Source organism: Littorina saxatilis, linkage group LG5, assembly GCF_037325665.1.
Source record: "Littorina saxatilis isolate snail1 linkage group LG5, US_GU_Lsax_2.0, whole genome shotgun sequence".
NCBI classification, from domain to species: Eukaryota; Metazoa; Mollusca; class Gastropoda; order Littorinimorpha; family Littorinidae; genus Littorina; species Littorina saxatilis.
Window position 1 is genome coordinate 50,774,661 of NC_090249.1, and position 19,930 is coordinate 50,794,590.

The 19,930-nt window shown below is 40.6% G+C and overlaps 2 protein-coding genes across 3 annotated transcripts in view; one reads left to right on the plus strand and one right to left on the minus strand.

Annotated features, from left to right (window-relative positions):
- The window catches only part of LOC138967388 (CDK5 and ABL1 enzyme substrate 1-like), a 30,247-nt gene extending 16,005 nt beyond the window's left edge, over nucleotides 1-14,242 (minus strand). For both annotated transcript variants that reach the window (XM_070339933.1, XM_070339932.1), the window contains exons 1-4: nucleotides 13,848-14,242; nucleotides 10,245-10,348; nucleotides 6,670-6,778; nucleotides 5,815-5,898 (exon numbers count right to left, since the gene is read on the minus strand). In XM_070339933.1, the coding sequence (XP_070196034.1) occupies nucleotides 5,815-5,898; nucleotides 6,670-6,778; nucleotides 10,245-10,348; nucleotides 13,848-14,230 (680 nt within the window). In that variant the 5' untranslated portion in view covers nucleotides 14,231-14,242. The remainder of the gene's footprint in view (nucleotides 1-5,814; nucleotides 5,899-6,669; nucleotides 6,779-10,244; nucleotides 10,349-13,847) is intronic.
- Nucleotides 14,243-14,487: 245 nt separating this feature from the next.
- LOC138967389 (E3 ubiquitin-protein ligase MIB1-like) overlaps nucleotides 14,488-19,930 on the plus strand; it is a 76,930-nt gene continuing 71,487 nt past the window's right edge. The window contains exons 1-4 of the mRNA XM_070339934.1: nucleotides 14,488-14,897; nucleotides 15,835-16,006; nucleotides 16,978-17,122; nucleotides 19,741-19,830. Coding sequence (XP_070196035.1) covers nucleotides 14,639-14,897; nucleotides 15,835-16,006; nucleotides 16,978-17,122; nucleotides 19,741-19,830 — 666 coding nt within the window. The 5' untranslated portion in view covers nucleotides 14,488-14,638. The remainder of the gene's footprint in view (nucleotides 14,898-15,834; nucleotides 16,007-16,977; nucleotides 17,123-19,740; nucleotides 19,831-19,930) is intronic.

The following is a 19,930-nucleotide window of genomic DNA, read 5'->3' on the forward strand; positions in this document are numbered from 1 at the left end:
TTTCCTTCTATATTTGCCCCCCCTTAAACGGACACCTGCAAAACGTGGACGCGGACACTCATTTTTGGTCCCAACAGCAGGTCATACCTCCAATGTACGGACAGACCATCGTCAAATTTTCACCACAACAAAATCGATAACAGAGCAGTCCGGCTCTTGGTACAAAGATCACAGCCGCAATGGCGTGACGACAGTCACTGGTAACTTGAGTGCACCTGTACCCATCAGGAGGGGGGTAGTTTTGGTCAGGAGTGGAGTACATGCGAAGATGCCAACATGAAACTGCACTGTGCTCATTATTCTTGTCTGTTGGACGTAAACAACAGAAACCACAGTCGATGAAGGTCCTGAGCGAAAGAGAGTGAAAAACCGGCCACAGTTCTCAGCATCGTGTGTCTGTGTGTAACCTCTTTCATTGACAAGATACTCTTGTTTCCCCTCAGCCTTGACCAGTGAGTCAGTTGCCTAATCTGTGAACCCTTCAGTTGTCTTGCTTTGTCAAAAGTTACGACACAGTCAACTGGTTTTGCTCTGAGTGAACAGTTGGAGCTGACCTCTCTGGCCACAGCCCCAAACAGTACATGGCTGGAGGGAGTGAGAGAGGGAGGGAGGGGGTGGGGGTGGAGGGGTAGCTGGCTAAACTCGGTGGGGTGTCCGGTGTCACTGCATGTCAGCAGGAAGAGCATTGGAGATAAATAGAGAGGTGTACTCTTCCACACAATTTCCAAGCATCAGTTGTCACGGCTTGGGGTAGGCATTAGTGAGGGAGAGTGGGAGCTGTGTTATGTACAGTGTATTTCCGACTGAAGAGTGAAAAGTCACTGCCATGCCACATGATCGGCATGCAGTCAACAAGGAACTTAGTCGATAAATATCGACAGGGGGCGGACAAATGGTTTACATGTGAAATGTGTGTATATGGGTGTGGTTCTGAAACAAACAAACCATGTGAACCCCCCCATCCCACCGCTCGCGGGCTGAACGACTGACGTCACATGTCGCTTCGGTCTTTTCCTGAGAAGAACACCGCGTGTACATAATACACAATTCGATCGCGTAGCACTGCCAATGCACATTTTCGCAACGAAAACCGTGCTACTGTTTCTTGTGTGTTAAATCTGAAAGCAATATAAGTGAACGAACAATTGAAAACTGATATCACGTTACTAAACTCCCAAAAGTAATAAATTACTTCTGACTGCGGTACACAATACGGCAGTCACCTCTGCGAATGCTGTCGAAGAATCTAACCGAAAGTAAACATTCTGGGAATCTACGCGCATCGGCCTTGACGCAAGTTCAATACTTAGCCAATGAGCGCGCCGCGGCGAAGTTGGCCGCTGTAAGTCTCGCAGCGCTGGCTGGCTGAGCGAGTTGCGTGTCCATCCTTTTTTGGTCCAAGCCGCACCGTAGACCAGATTAGTAGGTGCTTGATTTTGGTATTTTGATTTTACATAACATTAAACCTTTCTTGGGGTTCATGGTCATGGCAACAGCCATAATAATATTATATCATGTATAATATTACATTTCAGCATATTTGAATTACATGTCATCATACCAAACTGTCATACATTTTTATTCCTACATCATTCTGATTGATCACAACCAAACCTACTATCAGTGGACACATCCAAATGTAAGCGCCTGTTCTTGACAACTTTTAATCGATCTAAAAATAGCAACTTGCTGGGCCCTCTGCCGCCAACAGACACTGTTTGGCCTGTAGGTAAAATGTACAATGTATTTTCTGATTTGTGCACAAAAGCTTTATTTCTTTTTTCTTTTTTTTAACATAACAATGTTTAATGTCACTGTATGTTTAAAAGACCATGGTCATATTTGTAAAAAAAATGTTAAATTAGAAAATAAATAACATTTTGGTTCATGATTTTTCCTACACCTGTGCTAAAAATAAGAAATAAAAATGTCGGGTATATAAGTCTCTCAAATACAGCTAGGTATGAATGGCTCGGTTTGAGTTTGTTGCAGTTGACCCTGCACAATGCGACATATCATGTTTTTGTTGAACAATTTTGACGTCACCCCTCCCATAGGGTGACGTATTTCACAACTTCCTGTGTTACACAAACTCTGTGATGACCAATTTTGACGTCACCCCTCCCATAGGGTGACGGATTTCACAACTTTCTACAGATGAACAATGTTGCCTTCACCCCTCACAAACTGATGACGTATTTCACAACAAAATGGCGCTGCCCATGGTCAACCTCTAAACTATCCGTATAGAATGGGGGCGTCCTCGCCCCCATAATAAAGCCAGACAAGATGAAAATAAATTACATGATTATGACATGCAGGTCTATCTGCTGCTATTTATTCAAACTGGTCTGTTAAGCTTATTCTTGCAAGGCATCTGCACACGCTCCTCTGTGCTGTGTTTGTGTGGCTGCTTTCGTATGTCAGTGCATGGTGAGTGTGTTCACTGCCTTGAGGATTTATTTTATCTCTTCTTTTCAACACTTTTCATACAAATCATTTTTACAGAACGTTTAAAGAAGTATTAGGAGTTTATTGTTTAGCAGCCACAAGAAGTGATTAGCATAGACTCAATGCTGTTGTTTGTGTGTCTCTGTGTGTGTATGGGGGAGGGGGTGGTGTGGTCACCCCTCCCGTGACCGGACACCTGCAATGTACGGACAGTTTTGCTTTGGCCCAAGGGTGTCCGTTCATGAGAGGGACTGGTGTATCAGTTTCTTGATGGGCTGAGCTCCTTTGCTCCGCTTCTTTCTTGTTCCACCTTTGATTGACAGCTGATCATACCGATCAAAGACGATGTCGGTGCGTTCAAAGGCATGTCCTTGGGCAAGGAGAGACTTGACGAATGTGTCAGCAAGATCACCAAATGTAGCTGCACCTTGTGGCTTTCTAAGTGCACAAACATGTGCTTGCCCATCAACGACAAGTGTTGTCTTGTCTCCAAGCTCTTGTGCTTCAATGCCTGGAGGACAGTTTACACCACTTGTGAGGATTTTAAGCAAGCTTGCTTTTGATCCTGACCTTAAACTGCCATCAGTTTCAGCAAGTGAAGGGGGTACTGGCATCAGCTCATGCTTCATGATCACAGAAAGATCAACACTGCGCCCTGCTTCATAGGCCGTGATCAACCGCTGAAGAATCTTTCTGTCAGCTTTGACCGTCTTTTGTTTCCCACTCTTTGCATCCTTCTGCTTCACCTCGTACAGACTGGCAAATGTCAGAGGCTTGTTCTTCGGCAGAGCATCGCGGAATTTCATTTTCCTCTCTTCACAGGGCACAAGTCTCTCCCGAACAAATGTTTTCACCTGTTCTTGTCCTTTTTCACGTGCTGTCAACAGGTTTTCTTCCATGTTCTTGGTTGTAAGATCCTTCGATGCAATGTTCTGCAGATCTTCAGGCACACCCAGAGAAAAAACCTTGAAGCGTTTAAGGTTGTCAAACAACTTTTCTTCATCAGTTTTGTCTTGTCTTTTTCTGGCCTTGTTGCATTTGTTGTGAATGCTCTTCTCGTCAACCTCTGCTCCAAAGACTGCTCTTGTTTCTCCTGCAATGTGAGATCGGAGATTGAACGAGAGGGCCCAACGGTTCAGAGCAGACGGTGTCTTTGTGATGCCCACAATCCCTCCACATGACTTTCCAATCCCGTTCACCCATTCTTGACTTTGATCTGGGTCCACCTGGTTGAACTTGCTCTGGCTCCTCTTCACAACAAAGTGCCCAGCTTCAAATTCCTTCTTCACTTCTTCGGGGAGCTGATTCATTTCACTGACGTAGATTGTGACCCATCGAGCATAGTTGGTATGATCATATCTCATGAAGTAGGGGAGCATTGCCGTGAAAGCTTGAAGATGCAGATTCCAGTCGCCATCTCTACTGGCGCATGTGAACTGGAGAAGAATTTCTACCATCTTCAGGTACTCCCACCAGAACTGGAAGTTTGGATTGGCCCGCGAAGCAGCAAACGAGTCCACAAGGTCTGTGAAGCGTTTGTTGGCAAGAAGATGTACAAGTGCTGCTGTGTCATCACGAACCATCTCGTCTTCAATCTCTTGTGCGAGCTCATTATCACTGCCGTGGACGTACTGCAGCAACTGTGGTAGGAGTATTCTCCACAAGGCTTGCCAGGTCAACTTATGAGTTCGCATCCCTCTGACATAGGACTTGCCTGCCAGCACCTGTTCAGCTGTTTTCGGGCCAAGGACATTGCTCTCGACCAACAGATCCAGAAGACCAGAGCACTCCATGTGACGCCCGATGGCTTTGAGGAAGTTGAGGGACGTATGGAGACCACCGAGCCTCACTACCAGCAGATTCTGATATTCAGCTTTAGCCCATTTGAGATTTGTGTATATTGTGTTATAATTGCCACAGAAATACCATAACATCTTAAATGTTGTTGAAATTTGTACTGATTATGCAACGTTATTGATACAAACGTATGTTGAAACAAAAGTTGATAATAAATAGAGTGGTTATGTTTAAAGAATTGTCAGTTTTTGTGTGTGGGTGAGTTTTCAGGCTTGTGGCGGCCATTTTGAATATTTAATGATACAGGACAAACTAGCAAATATACACTTTGTCATACAGCAGAAATGGGAAGAGCACACCATAATTACTCACAAATGGCTTATCTCTATTTTAGGCCCCGTTTTTGAGAATAAATGGTCCAAATAGTGACCTTTGACTTTGACCTTGACCTTGACCTTTGACCTAGTTGATTGTGCACCATTGATCTGAACCCCTGCTGAAATGTAATTGTTGAATCAGATGTCCAGTGTGTACAACAGATGAGCCACTGCAAATCTTGATGGCGTCCAAGTTTAAACACATCTGAAATATGGGGTCAAAATGACCTTGACCTTGTCAGAATGATGATCAATGTATATTCATTTTAATGCTGAATACCTACTGGGTAATATCACTTATTTTTAGTGATTAGTTCGCAGTAGTTTACTGCCAAAAGACAACTTAAAATGCACACATGACAAAACAGTACAAGTCAATATTGTCAAGTCTCATGTGACCTTTCTTAAGGTCAAGGTCAAATACTCTGACAAGGCAACTATTGCCTATCGGTCATCTACCAACTAGCCAAAAATTAACACTGTATCTCTAAAAACACCAAAGATATAGGCATTTGTTTGAGAATTAGTAGTCTCTTGATATCATGGCGGCCATCTTGGAAACCGTTGAATAGTAACGAATATAGGCATTTTTGACTTTGGCAACAGGCAGAAATGGATTCAGCACACCCAAATCTATAAGAAACAACCTGTTGCCATTAATTACCCACAAATGCCCGAGGGTGTTAGATTTTGTGAAATCTGTCCTAGTCTAGAAGAGAAGAAAACAAAACTAACACACACACACCTCTTGCAGAAAAACAATGATGGGTAAGGCGACTGCCTCACTTGCTGAATGTTTCTGGCAGAAGCTAGTCATAAGTCAGGCGAAGAGCCACACTGAACATGAATTATGATTACTTTGAACATATTGCATTTGTCTTTTTCAATACTGATCGGGATAATACTGACATTTATTTCCCATTTCAATCCATATAAAATCAAAATTTCTTCCCCCGAAATCGGCGTAGTAAAAACAGTCATACACGTAAAAATCCACTCGTGCTAAAACATGAGTGAACGTGGGAGTTTCAGCCCATGAACGAAGAAGAAGAAATCAAAATTAAAAACAAAACCGGCTTCCATTTATTTATTTAAGTCATAAGATAAATTTCATGACATACAATATGGGTATATGCTTCACACAAGTGTTTCAAGATATGTCTCAATCTATGATTAAAGGAGAACTTACCTGTTCTGTAACTTTTTACTCAAGCCAAAAGGCAAGACCGAGCAGATAGCCAGAGGAACCCTTTGTTTGGAGACAAAGAACACTCTGCACAGAACAAAGAAACGCACTTTATCATCCAGTGCAACACTGGGTAAACCTAAACAGTCAATGGACAAGTACAGTAGACCCCACCCCCCCCCCTCCATCCCCCCCAATTGAGACTTCTCCCCTTTTTTTAAGACCTTGATTGTTCAGTTTTTGTTTTGGTAACCCTCGGCCCAGTACATATACCTCCAATTTAAGACTCCCTCCATTTTAAGACTCCCTCCAATTTAAGACTCCCTCCATTTTAAGACCTGATTTTTTCAGATTTGTTTATGTCTTAAAAGAGGGGTTCCACTGTAACAGCAAGTTAAAAGTTAATCCTATGGATAAAGAATTAAAAAAACACAAGAAAGGTGAGTTAATTTCAGAAAAAAAAATTAACATTCACCATTACATCAACCCATTGGTCTTTGCATTGCACAAACATAGAAATAATTATGAGGTGAACAAAAGACCTAATCAAAGTATGCGTTGAATTTGACCGCACACTGGCGAGAGGCACAGAGAATTTCTTATGAATATGATTCTAGAGTGTGGACTATTACAGAAGTCTTGAAGTTCTGGTTAAACCCTTTACATAATTCAAGATAGAATACCACCTATACTGACTTATAAACTGTCTCCTATTAATGTTAATCCATCTTAATCATTTGGTGTCATGACTTCTGATAAATTTGTGTTAGGATAGGTTGGGAAAAAGGCATAGCCTTTTAAACAAAATGTCATTGTTTCCTGACTGTATTTCAGTTAATGACACAATGCACAATTCACCTTCCAGTGGAAACAGGTCTTTGGTTGTCTGATGACAAAAAGCGCACTTCTTTGGGGACAGACTCGCTGGAATTGTCTGACATGGAACTCGACCGCCGTGAGCGTTCTCCTGTTATTGGGCAAAAATAATTCATGAACACATTCAAATGTACTTTTCATGACATCCTGCACACACACAGACAGGGACACACACAAATCAAGTTACATGTAGAAGTTCAGGGAGGAAAAGGGGACAGATACAGGTTAAAATCTGTTATCCCCTAAATCTGATGGAATCAAGAACAGTTCCAGGGTTCAGAGGGAAAAATAGTTTCATTGATGAAAATATAATCATAGTTGATGAAAAAACTATTGTAAAAAATGAACAATTTCATTCATGGTCAATGAATTGGAAACATTGAATTTTTTTCTTGACCTATGATATAAGCTAATCATGCATGCAAATTCAACCATTTAACATATGATATATTATAAATAAGAGGCACTGTCATAAAAATATGTCTGTGCCTTCAAATGATATTGTTTTGATTCAACAATAACAATGGTATCTGGTTAATGAATTGACTAATACTTAATAATAGATAACGCCTACATAATTAGATCAATTCTATCCTTGGCGGATTATGACATTATTCAGTTATTCTGCAGAAAAACCAAAATGCTGGAGAAAAACTGTCTTTTCTGCAGCATTTCTGCATAATGTCATCTTTTGCCGAAGCAGCGTTTTTTTCTGCAGCAAAACATTTTACTGCAGTAAAATTGAAATCAAGAATGCTGCAGTAAAACGGTGCTGTTGTTTTACTGCAGAAAACCTGTTTTTATTTTTTCTGCAGCATTTTGTACTGGCTCTTGGCGGATTATGACATTATTCAGTTATTCTGGAGAAAAACCGAAATGCTGGAGAGAAAGTGTCTTTTCTGCAGCATTTCTGCATAATGTCATCTTTCGCGAGAGCAACGTTTTTTTCCTGCAGTAAAACAGTTTTACTGCAGTAAAATTGAAATCAAGAATGCTGCAGTAAAACGGTGATGTTGTTTTACTGCAAAAAAACTGTTTACACTTTTTCTTCAGCATTTTGGCATTATTCAGTTATTCTGCAAAAAAACAAATGCTGGAGAAAAACTGTTTTTTCTGCAGCATTTCTGAATAATGTCATCTTTCGCCGAAGCAACGGGTTTTTCTTGAGCAAAACATTTTACTGCAGTAAAATTGAAATCAAGAATGCTGCAGTAAAACGGTGCTGTTGTTTTACTGCAGAAAACCTGTTTACACTTTTTCTGCAGAATTTTGTACTGGCTCATTATAATGTTGGAGCACGCGAGCCCCCCTCTGTCGAGAGATGGACTCATCCAGAATTACCAATAGTTACAAACTATTATACTATCCCAGGGGGCGACGAATGCAAACGTTACTTTACAAGGTCGTTCGTTTTTCTCCAGAAAAACTGTGACAGACTATTCTGCAGTAAAACAACATCACCGTTTTACTGCAGCATTCTTGATTTCAATTTTACTGCAGTAAAACTGTTTTACTGCAGAAAAAAAACGTTGATCTCGCAAAAGATGACATTATGCAGAAATGCTGCAGAAAAGACAGTTTTTCTCCAGCAATTCTGTTTTTCTCCAGAATAACTGAATAATGTCATAAACCGCCAAGAGCCAGTACAAAATGCTGCAGAAAAAGTGTAAACAGGTTTTCTGCAGTAAAACAACAGCACCGTTTTCAGGGATGAAAATTGCCTTGTTAAAAAAACACTGAAATCAGCATTCAGAAAAAGTGATAATTAAGGAAAAAGAAGGTGGGGGTCTGGGGGCCGCAGAAGGCCCCCAGTAGGGTCCAGGGGCAACGCCCCTGGTCGGGGTCTGGGGGCTTCGCCCCCAGAAGCTGAAGGTTTTTAGTATTTTAGACACACAAAAATGGCCCTGAAATGCATATTTCAGCTTAATCATAGCACCCCCCCTTTCTCTTCCTTCCCATGTTTCTCAAATTAATTTTACACTAAGACTCAAAATAAGGAAGAGAAAGAGAAAGAGAGAGAGAGAGAGAGAGAGAGAGAGAGAGAGAGAGAGAGAGAGAGAGAGAGAGAGAGAGAGAGAGAGAGAGAGACAGAGAGAGAGAGACGGGGTGTGACGGTGTGGTTTCAATGTTCTTACCTTGTCGGTGCCAAACGACCCCAGTGACTGGTTAACCGACTGGGTTTTCAGGATAGTCAGGTGCTTGTTGCTTTTCAAGTGTCTTTTGAGGGCAGTCTTTCCATTGGAGCCGTAGTTGATAACATCGTTGCACAAAGTGCACTGAGCTTTTCCCGGCAAGTTGATTTTAGCAAAAGCATCGCCAACTTTCAGTTTCACGTCTTGTGTCTTCTGGCCTTTCTCGTCTTTCCAGCTCAATGATACAACTTCATCGAGCCAGTCGAATCTCCAGAGATTTTTCTTGTACTTCTGCTGGTCAATTTCCCGGGCTAGAACGGTTTCGTCTCGCTTTAGCTTCCTCATCATTTTGGCAGGTGGCTCGAAGCGATGTAAAAATGGCGCCGAATCATTCTCATACGGTATGCTTATACTGAATCCCCGATAGCTACGTTGAAACGGTGACTGTAGGAGACAAAGAGCGCGTTCCCATACGGATCGACCAGCAACAGTCTGACCATTTTAGGAACCAACCGTTCAAGAATAGTATGGAATGGAGCGTCGCGATCAGCGGACCGGCCGAAAAACTTGGGTCTATACCTACATTTATATCCCAACATTTTCTCAGCGGATTTGCAGGAATCTCACGAATGATCCATGGAGCCTAAAAATTTACGGAAGAATCCCATCGTGAGCCAAAAAACGGAATCGCACAAATAAATCGGATGGCCCATTGAAAATAATCGGAAAAGTCGGAAAAAACGGAGAATTTTCATCCCTGCGTTTTACTGCAGCATTCTTGATTTCAATGTTACTGCAGTAAAATGTTTTGCTCCAGAAAAACCCGTTGCTTCGGCGAAAGATTACATTATGCAAAAATGCTGCAGAAAAGGCAGTTTTTCTCCAGCATTTCTGTTTTTCTGCAGAATAACTGAATAATGCTAAAATGCTGAAGAAAAAGTGTAAACAGTTTTTCTCCAGTAAAACAACATCTCCGTTTTACTGCAGCATTCTTGATTTCAATTTTACTGCAGTAAAACTGTTTTACTGCAGACATTATGCAGAAATGCTGCAGACATTATGCAGAAATGCTGCAGAAAAGAACGGTTTTTCTCCAGCATTTCTGCTTTTCTGCAGAATAACTGAATAAAGTCATCATCCGCCAAGGATCAATTCCTCATCTGCTGTTCACAATGAATAGACAATGTTCAGAAATAACTTTGTCAAAATTGTATGAGTTGTGAAAGAGTGAATATGTTTGCTTTTGGTGAGTCAAACTTTCCCACATGACATTATAGGCCAGTCACTAGCGAGGGGTGTATCTGAAACATATGGACAAGGAGCATGTGTTTAAAGCTTATAAAAGCAAGAGTATTCACTCTTTCACAACCCATACAAACCCGACAAAAGTTAGTTCCAGAGTTAGGCTATTATCAGTGCTCTCACCAATAGGTTCTACATTTTCCTTCCGGCTGCCGAGGTCAGAATTCATGTGCATCAACTTCTTCTTAGCAGCTTGCTTTTCCCCATCTCCTGACATGGATCCAGCACTGAAAATCAGACAATACACAACCCACTTATTCTTCCTTTACCACGCATCTTCTATACGCAGTGAAATGAAATGAAAAGTGTGTCTGACCGGACAACGGTATTTCCTATCAAGTCTATCAGATGGGACTGGGAGCAACCTCGAAGAATGAACTTCCGTCTTCTCTGATTTTCTTGACATAGGATATTTTTCTCTTTGAAAAAGGGCATTTAATGATGAAAGTGCAGGATTTTCACTTTATTAGATTTTGAACATGAATTTTTTATACTCTTGCATTTTCATCTGTGATCTAGTTGAAGCACTCATTGCAGATTTCAACAAAGTCAACTAACTGTGCCATAAAATGTATTCAAAAGCAAAGCCATCTGAGAAAAGTGCAACTATTAATAGTACATAATAGGAACACAATTTATGCATATATTTATTTCAATTGTGCCTCTTTTTCTGATCTTCATACGGCACCTTGTGTTGACTCATTAATCACCAGGCTGTTCGTGTTCCTGATCGTGTTTCTGATATGGACTAAAGAATTTGAGGTGGGATGCATCACGAACAATCTAAGAATACAAATTATGGTCAGTTTCATTAAGCCTCGAAATCTAATGGTCTAGCACTAACAAAAGTACCTCAAACCAAAGTAACAGAAGTCTTATTCTTAATTGTCTGACTCTGATGATGAAACAGACATTAGCTGACCTCATCATTCCACGCTGAAGATAGAAAGATGTGAAAAAAAGAAGCCACAATGGCCTCTCAAACTTCAAAGCTTGTTTCAAACATGAATTAAAAACAAGTCGCGTAAGGCGAAAATACAACATTTAGTCAAGCTGTCGAACTCACAGAATGAAACTGAACGCACTGCATTTTTTCAGCAAGACCATATACTCGTAGCATCATCAGTCCACCGCTCGTGGCAAAGGCAGTGACATTGACAAGAAGAGCGGGGTAGTACTAGTAGTTGCGCTGAGAAGGATAGCTCGCTTTTCTTTATCTCTATTCTTTTAAACTTTCTGAGCTTGTTTTTAATCTAAATATATCATACCTATAAGTTTTTGGAATCAGGAAATTGTTTTTAAATCAATTTTGGAAAATTAATTATAATCATAATTGTTATATTTTTAATTTTCAGAGATTGTTTGTAATCCGAATATAAAATATTTATGTTTTTGGAATCAGAAAATGATAAAGAATAAGATGAAATTGTTTTTGGATCGTTTTATAAAAATATAATTTTAATTACAATTTTCAGATTTTTAATGACCAAAGTCATCAATTAATTTTTAAGCCTCCAAGCTGAAAAGCAATACCAAAGTCCGGCCTTCGTCGAAGATTGCTTGGCCAAAATTTCAATAAATTTCATTGAAAAATGAGGGTGTGACAGTGCCGCCTCAACTTTTACAAAAAGCCGGATATGACGTCATCAAAGACATTTATCGAAAAAAGAAAACAAGTCGCGTAAGGCGAAAATACAACATTTAGTCAAGTAGCTGTCGAACTCACAGAATGAAACTGAACGCAATGCAACGCAGCAAGACCGTATACTCGTAGCATCGTCAGTCCACCGCGCACGGCAAAGGCAGTGAAATTGACAAGAAGAGCGGGGTAGTAGTTGCGCTGAGAAGGATAGCACGCTCTTCTGTACCTCTCTTCGTTTTAACTTTCTGAGCGTGTTTTTAATCCAAACATATCATATCTATATGTTTTTGGAATCAGGAACCGACAAGGAATAAGATGAAAGTGTTTTTAAATTGATTTCGAAAATTTAATTTTGATAATAATTTTTATATATTTAATTTTCAGAGCTTGTTTTTAATCCAAGTATAACATATTTATATGTTTTTGGAATCAGCAAATGATGGAGAATAAGATGAACGTAAATTTGGATCGTTTTATAAAAAAAATATTTTTTTTACAATTTTCAGATTTTTAATGACCAAAGTCATTAATTAATTTTTAAGCCACCATGCTGAAATGCAATACCGAAGTCCGGGCTTCGTCGAACATTACTTGACCAAAATTTCAACCAATTTGGTTGAAAAATGAGGGCGTGACAGTGCCGCCTCAACTTTCACAAAAAGCCGGATATGACGTCATCAAAGACATTTATAAAAAAAATGAAAAAAACGTATGGGGATTTCATACCCAGGAACTCTCATGTCAAATTTCATAAAGATCGGTCCAGTAGTTTAGTCTGAATCGCTCTACACACACACACAGACAGACAGACAGACACACACACACACACACACACACACGCACGCACATACACCACGACCCTCGTCTCGATTCCCCCCTCTACGTTAAAACATTTAGTCAAAACTTGACTAAATGTAAAAAGACTGGGGATATCATTCCCAGGAACTCTCATGTAAAATTTCATTAAGATCGGTCCAGTAGTTTACTCTGAATCGCTCTACACACACACACGCAACCACACACACCACGACCCTCGTCTCAATTCCCCCTCTATGTTAAAACATTTAGTCAAAACTTGACTAAATCAGTAAATCACTAAATGTAAAAACAAGAAAGGTAGGTTGTTGGAACGTTTGTTATTGACAAAACAATACATCTATCTATCTATATACGACTTGTGTGTGTGTGTGTGTGTGTCCGCGATGCACGCCCAAGGTTCTCGATGGATCTGTTTCAAATTTGGTGGGCATATTCAGGTAGACCCCGAACACAACCTGCTCGATGAGATATTTCAACACGTGCTCTCAGCGCGCAGCGCTGAACCGATTTTGGTTTTTCTCTGGATCCATTCCCAGTAACTCTTCCTTATCTTCTCCAGTGTTTTCAGCGTTTATCTCCCTTCCTTCGTGTGGCGTCAATCCATATTCCCGTTTCTATTTTTAGAAGGTCACTGTTGACAACGCTCAATCCATATTCCCGTTATACTATTTTTACTCTTCTCCAGTGTTTTGCGCGTTTATCTCCCTTCCTTCGTGCGGTGCGCCGGCAAAGCCGGCGTACACCCGGCATAGCCGGATCCCCGGCGCAGCCGGGTATTCGGCTCGACTTCTTCCCGGCGCAGCCGTACCCGACGAAGCGGGTATTCATCTAGTTCACAAATATATCGACCCAACATTCTTAGTTTTAAGTGCACAGACAAACAATAACGAAAACTTATCTGGCTGATTTTTTCTTCCGCCTGCCACAAAGCCGCAAGAGAATTAATCAGATTCAAACATGCACAAAAACGTACAGCTGAACCCGATGTTGAAAGTCAATCAACACGAGAGATCATGTATGAAACTTGACTGTGCTCTATGTTTGTGTTTTCCAATTTCCCATCGTTCTGTGTGTTAAAGATAGAGTGATACCTGTTATACAGTAATGAAAAAAACAGGACTAATGACGTTAGTAATTTGAATGGAGCATTTAAAGCAGTGTTCTGTACTAAGTGGTTCATGGCACAGTTCCAGCAAATGACAAATGTTTCAACTTTCAATCATGCAGGGACATTCATTTATCATTATCTAATTTTATTAACTCACCGCCATCTTTTCTTGGAAGAAGGCGTAGAACTTGGAGGGACATCACTGCTCTTCTCTGATTTTGAAACAGACTGGGCCCTATCCACAGCGGTAGACCGAACAGACTGCCTCGCATTATCATGTTTGTCCAACCCCAAGCCAACCTCACTGCTTGGGCCAATTACAGTGTTGGTTATCTCCCTTCCCATTTGTTTGTCAGCCGATGTTTCAACCTCACCATCCCCGTCTTCTTTCTTCGTGTGCCTTCTTTGCTTCCGGGTATAAACAGCAAGTCTTGTGTCGCTGTGCGTGCCATCAAGAGAAATATTTGATAGAAAACTGATCGCTGCAAGTCGTCTTCGAGACGTGCGATTTTTGAGGTGCTTTCTAGCAGCATGCGCCATGAGATCTCAAAACAGCATAAAATCTCGCGAGACCAAGCAGACGACTTTTTGGGGTTTTATAAAACATAAACCTAGCATATTTATGGAGATAACGAATTGTACGCATAATCTCTGAAATTTCATTGCCTAATTAAAACTTAAGTGGATAAATAAAAGTATTATATAAATTAAGTGAATTTTATAATTGTGCCTTTTACCTGTCTTCTTCAGTTTAGCAGAAAATAAGTTTCCCTTCGTTTCGTTTTCGGTTTGCTGAAACCCATCGATTATGGCTGCTTCATAGAAAGTGGTCTGTTGGTCATTTTTCACCCGTCTGGTCACACTGATCAAACTTAGAATCGTTGGTAATTTCCTGACCAGTGTGTTTTAGTAGATAAGGAGGAAGCCAGACCCTCTGCAGTATCGATCATGGAGTCTGCGGCTTCCAGTAGCAACACGACAGTTCGAGGTGTCCGAGGATTTAGTGTCATGGACGGAGTAGGAGCTCGAGTTGTGAGGGGCCCTGATTGGAAATGGGGAAAGCAAGACGGGGGAGAAGGTCACGTCGGAACTGTCCGGAACTTTGAGTCACCAGAAGAGGTAGTTGTTGTCTGGGACAATGGAACAGCGGCAAACTACAGATGTGCTGGCGCTTACGACTTGCGCATGATGGACACAGCTCCTACAGGTCAGTGGAGAACAGGGACTATGACAGTGATGCCTTTGGCTTGTTTGTTGTGGTCCTGATTGTTTGTATTTTGGGAGATTTAATGGTGATGCTGACTACGGCAACATCCCAAATTAGTTCTACCAGAAGATTATTAACAATTGGTTCAACATTTCTCATTCCATATAAACATGCAGAACCGACTTTAGCGTCACATGAACACTACATACAATTTAATTGTCTGAGTGGTATGATGTAGACAGAAGTTTTTGGTCATGGACAATCATGAAGGAAACATCTCACTAAAATACTAGAAGACTCCAAAGCACATTATAATGAAGGCAATTAGACTCATTGAGCTCAAAAGAGATCATCCCAAATTCTTTTCTATACATTGTGAAACAATAGCTCATTAGCTGGATGGGGATTTTTCTCAAATTGTATTTATTCGACAAATTCAAGAAGATGTATGTATGCCATACCCAGTCAGCTCTTTCCTGAAGGAAATAGTCTTGGAGAACCATTGGTGAATTTTATAAATTGTTTGTGGGGGTGAGTGGTAACCATATATTGCAATGCTGGCAGCTATTGTGTTTGAGATAAAAGGGAGACTTGTGTGTGTGTATATGCAACAAATTTGATTATGAGATGGGATGCGAAAAAAGCCGTGAGGCTTATGGATACCAATCCAGTCCCTAACCACTACTACTACTACATTGTACAACTATATATATAATATGATATATATATATATCTGTGTTTTTCTTTTAAGCTATTTTTTGCTTGTGTAGATGGAAAAGAAACTTTACAGAACAGGAACCTACTTTTTAAACGGTTCATATGCGCACACACACACTCACAAATTATCTACAACTGATTTTGTGGTCAGATTCTCATGATAGGTCATAGTCATACTTTGCCAGTACTTTCATGCTGAATTTGAGTCAATGTGTTTCAGGTATCAAACATGAAGGCACAATGTGTGACACCTGCAGACAACAGCCCATCTTCGGCATTCGCTGGAAGTGTGCTGAATGCCCCAACTATGACCTTTGTTCTGTGTGTTACCATGGAGATAAGCACAACTTGAGACACCGCTTCTTTCGCATTGTGGTTCCTGGAGGAGAAAGGTAAAATTTATATACAAAGTCGAATCTTTTATTTTAAATAAAGATCACCCAAGAGACCTACCAAAAGTGGTCATAGAAACTGAATGAAAAGGTGAATTATAATTTATATTATATATTAAACAATTTTTATGAGTGGTTGCAATGGGCAGGTGATCGTTATTGAGAGGTTGTCGTCAGGGCAGGTTTGACTTTATATGACTTTTCAGTTTTTTTTTATAATTTTACAGTCATTAATCTTAGAAAAAGAAATAAAACGAAGAGCACATTGTGCTAGGAAACTGCATATTAATCTTTTTGTTTTCTTCAGATCTTACCGTTATCCCATACTTTCATAAAGTAAACACAGGACTTCCAACAGACACAACAGGATCCCAGGACTTGAATACTCAATATTGTCCTGTTTTCAGAAGGGGCATTCCTTGCCAACAGATGATACAAGGAACGCTCATGTTGATGTAATGCCGAGTTTTAAAGTTCTGTAAGCCCTTCACAAAAGCATGGTCATATTAGTTAGATCAGCTCGAGTAAAAATGTGCATTATCCGGCAGAACATTTACTTACGATAGCATCAACGGTACACAAGACTATGAAAATGTTTTGGGGTTTAGCGAGTCACAGATCCCGTTAATAAATTTCTGGTCTGTTGTTGTTGGGTTCTGCTCGGGGGGGTGAGTTTCTAGTGTGTACAGTACACAGGTACATGTACACACAGTATGAAATGGGACAGGAGCCCTGAAACAGGACATTTGAATTTGTAGTTTGAGCTTGCAGACAATTTATTTTATGCGAATGCCTCTGTGTACTGAGTGTTGTAGTGAGTTATCTGATAGCTTTGAATATTTATGCGTATACGTGAGAAGTTTTTGTGATTATTTTAATTTTGAAAATCAAAAAAAAAGGAAAGTTTGAAACAAATGTCCTCTATGATTTTTAAGCTTTTCCGACATTTCATGATGACTGATTGTTGACAGAGTTCCTATGGAGCCTCGGCGGAAGAGCAAAAAGATAACGTCACGTGGGATCTTCCCTGGAGCGCGTGTTGTTCGTGGCGTGGACTGGCAGTGGGAGGATCAAGATGGGGGTAACGGGCGCCGCGGAAAAGTCACCGAGATTCAGGTAAAATGGGCAAAAACACGATTTAGCCCTGTGTTAGATTCACAGTCTCGCTGGGTGAATCTCAAACGGTCCCTCTTCTTTCAGTGTGTAATGTCATATCCATGGGGTGATGATATTTATAGGTTGGTAACTGAACTGTTAAAAAAGTATTACAGTTCACAAAGCTATATATACTACTAGAGGAATACCCGGCTTCGCCGGGGTGAATCGCGAGACAGAGACAGACAGCGTGGCGGTTCATCACAATCACCTCTGCAAGCGAAGTCCTGTCACACGGGATTGAGAATTTTAGAGCTTATTTCTTAGCCCTATATTTTCTGTTGTGGCTTCTCAAATGCCAGAACATACAGACAGACAAAAGCCGCTAGACCCCATCACAAACAGAACTCTACAATCAACAGGTTTTTTCCCACACACACACACAAACACACACACAGAGAAGCCGTATATATATAATATGTATATCTATATCTATAAATATATAGAGATAGGTGAGTGTATTTTTTGCGTGGCTATAAATTGATTCGACCTTTTCACTTTGACAGTACGAACAACTTACGGGTGCAAGGGAAGCGTTCTGGACAGCGCAGTGACATTCTAAAAATAGTACCTCAGAAACGGGAATTTGGGGTGAACGGTGCGACAGAGACAGACAGCGTGGCGGTTCACCACAATCACCTTTGAAAGGCGAAGTCCTGTCAAACGGGATTGAGAATTTTAGAGCTTATTTCTTAGCCCTATATTATCTGCTGTGGCTTCTCACATGCCAGAACATACAGACAGACAAAAGCCGCTAGACCCCATCACAAACAGAACTCTATAATACATAGGTTTTTGCCTACACACACACACAAACACACACACACAGAGAGAAGCCGTATATATATATGCATATCTGTATCTATAAATATATAGAGATAGGTGAGAGTGTATTTTTCGCGTGGCTATAAATTGATTCGACCTTTTCACTTTGACAGTAAGAACAACTTACGGGTGCAAGGGAAGCGTTGTGGACAGCGCAGTGGACAGCGCAGTGACATTCTAAAAATAGTAATAGTAACTTAGAACTGAACGGGAAAGCCACACGAAGGAAGGGAGATAAACGCCAAACACTGGAGAAGATAAGGAAGAGTTACTTATAATGGTGAAATGAACGCAAAAACGAAAATGAGTTCAGCGCTGCGCGCTGAGAGCCCGTGTTGAAATATCTCATCGATGATATTGTGTCCGGGGTGTAGCTGAATACGGTGTCCAAATTTGAAAAAGATCCACCGAGAACTTTGGCGTTGTGATGTGGTGTAGCGGCTATGGTGTGTCGGTATGGGGGCCCGGGTAAGCTGAGGTGGAACCAAAATAGCTGAGGTGGAACCAAAATCGGTTCCGCGCTGCGCGCTGAGAGCACTTGTTGAAATATCTCATCGATGAGGTTGTGTCCGGGGTCTCTCTGAATAAGCCCACCAAATTTGAAGCAGATCCATCGAGAACTTTGGCCGTGCATCGCGCACAGACAGATACACACACACACACACACACAGACACACAGACACTAGTCGTATATATATATATATATAAATATCAACCATGTGGGTGAGTTAGGCTAACAACAGCCTGGGTGGTTTATGCAGTATATTTTACCAGTGCTCATCTTGAGGGGTCTTGAAAGAATTCACACTGTAAGATTCAAAAGAATTTTCAGCAGAGCAAATGAACATGCTAGCTGTTATTTTCATATCCTATTAGAGGCCTATGTAGGTTGACTAATAATGAAATCAATTCTAATGTATTTATAATTAATAATGGACACATAAGTGCATGTACAGGGTGACCCAAAAAAAAGAGTACCCAAACAAAATTGTTTTCTTTCTTTTTGAGGTGAGTCAAGCTAATCCATTGCATGGTTGGATGAAATAAAAGCTGTTCTCACAATGAACTATACTAATGATCAACGGACGTTTTGCATAGAGACCTATTTTCGCACAAAATCATACAGAGATGTGCAAGTACAGTTCCAGAGACACTTCGGTCAGCGCGATTTCTATCTTTGGGGGTTCCTGAAAGACAACATCTACAGGAACAACCCACAGACAATCACAGAACTCAAGAGAGCCATCACAACAACCATTCGCGGAATCTCGCAACAGGAGTGTGTGCGGGTGATTGATAACTTTGCGCGGCGAGTTCAAGTTTGCCTGCAGCGGCGTTTGGAGCATGTTCTGTAGAATGAGCATAACTTTCCTGAAAGACAAGCTAGAACGCTAAAATTTTCTGTGCAAATCATGCAGAGACTACTTGTGTGTGTAAATAAATTTTATGAAGATTGCTTTATTTTTGTTCAATTTATGACGTTTTGTTTGGGTACTCTTTTTTTTGGGTCACCCTGTATTTGGAGGTTGCGGGTATGGATGTGTATGGTTTAGAATATGTGTGTGCAGATGAATTCTATGAGTTTATTTATATGTTTTGAGAGTGATGTACTAAGTAATATCCGTGTATACGAGCCAAAAGAAACATTTCTGTTTGTCTCACATTCAGATAATAACGTTGTATTGAATTGAATTATCTCCATTGTTTATGCTGATACTCTCTCATGGTGATGTTTTGTGTGTGTGTTTTTTCAGGACTGGAGTGCAGCTAGCCCTCGCAGTGCATCCCATGTCTTGTGGGACAATGGCGCCAAGAATCTCTACAGAGTGGGCTTTGAAGGAATGGTACGTTTATATACCTTTCTCAGCTTTGCAAATGAGTGGCTATCGTTGGCAGTCAACCAGTTCCTATTTTAAAAATAGAATTATCATTAGTCAAGGATTT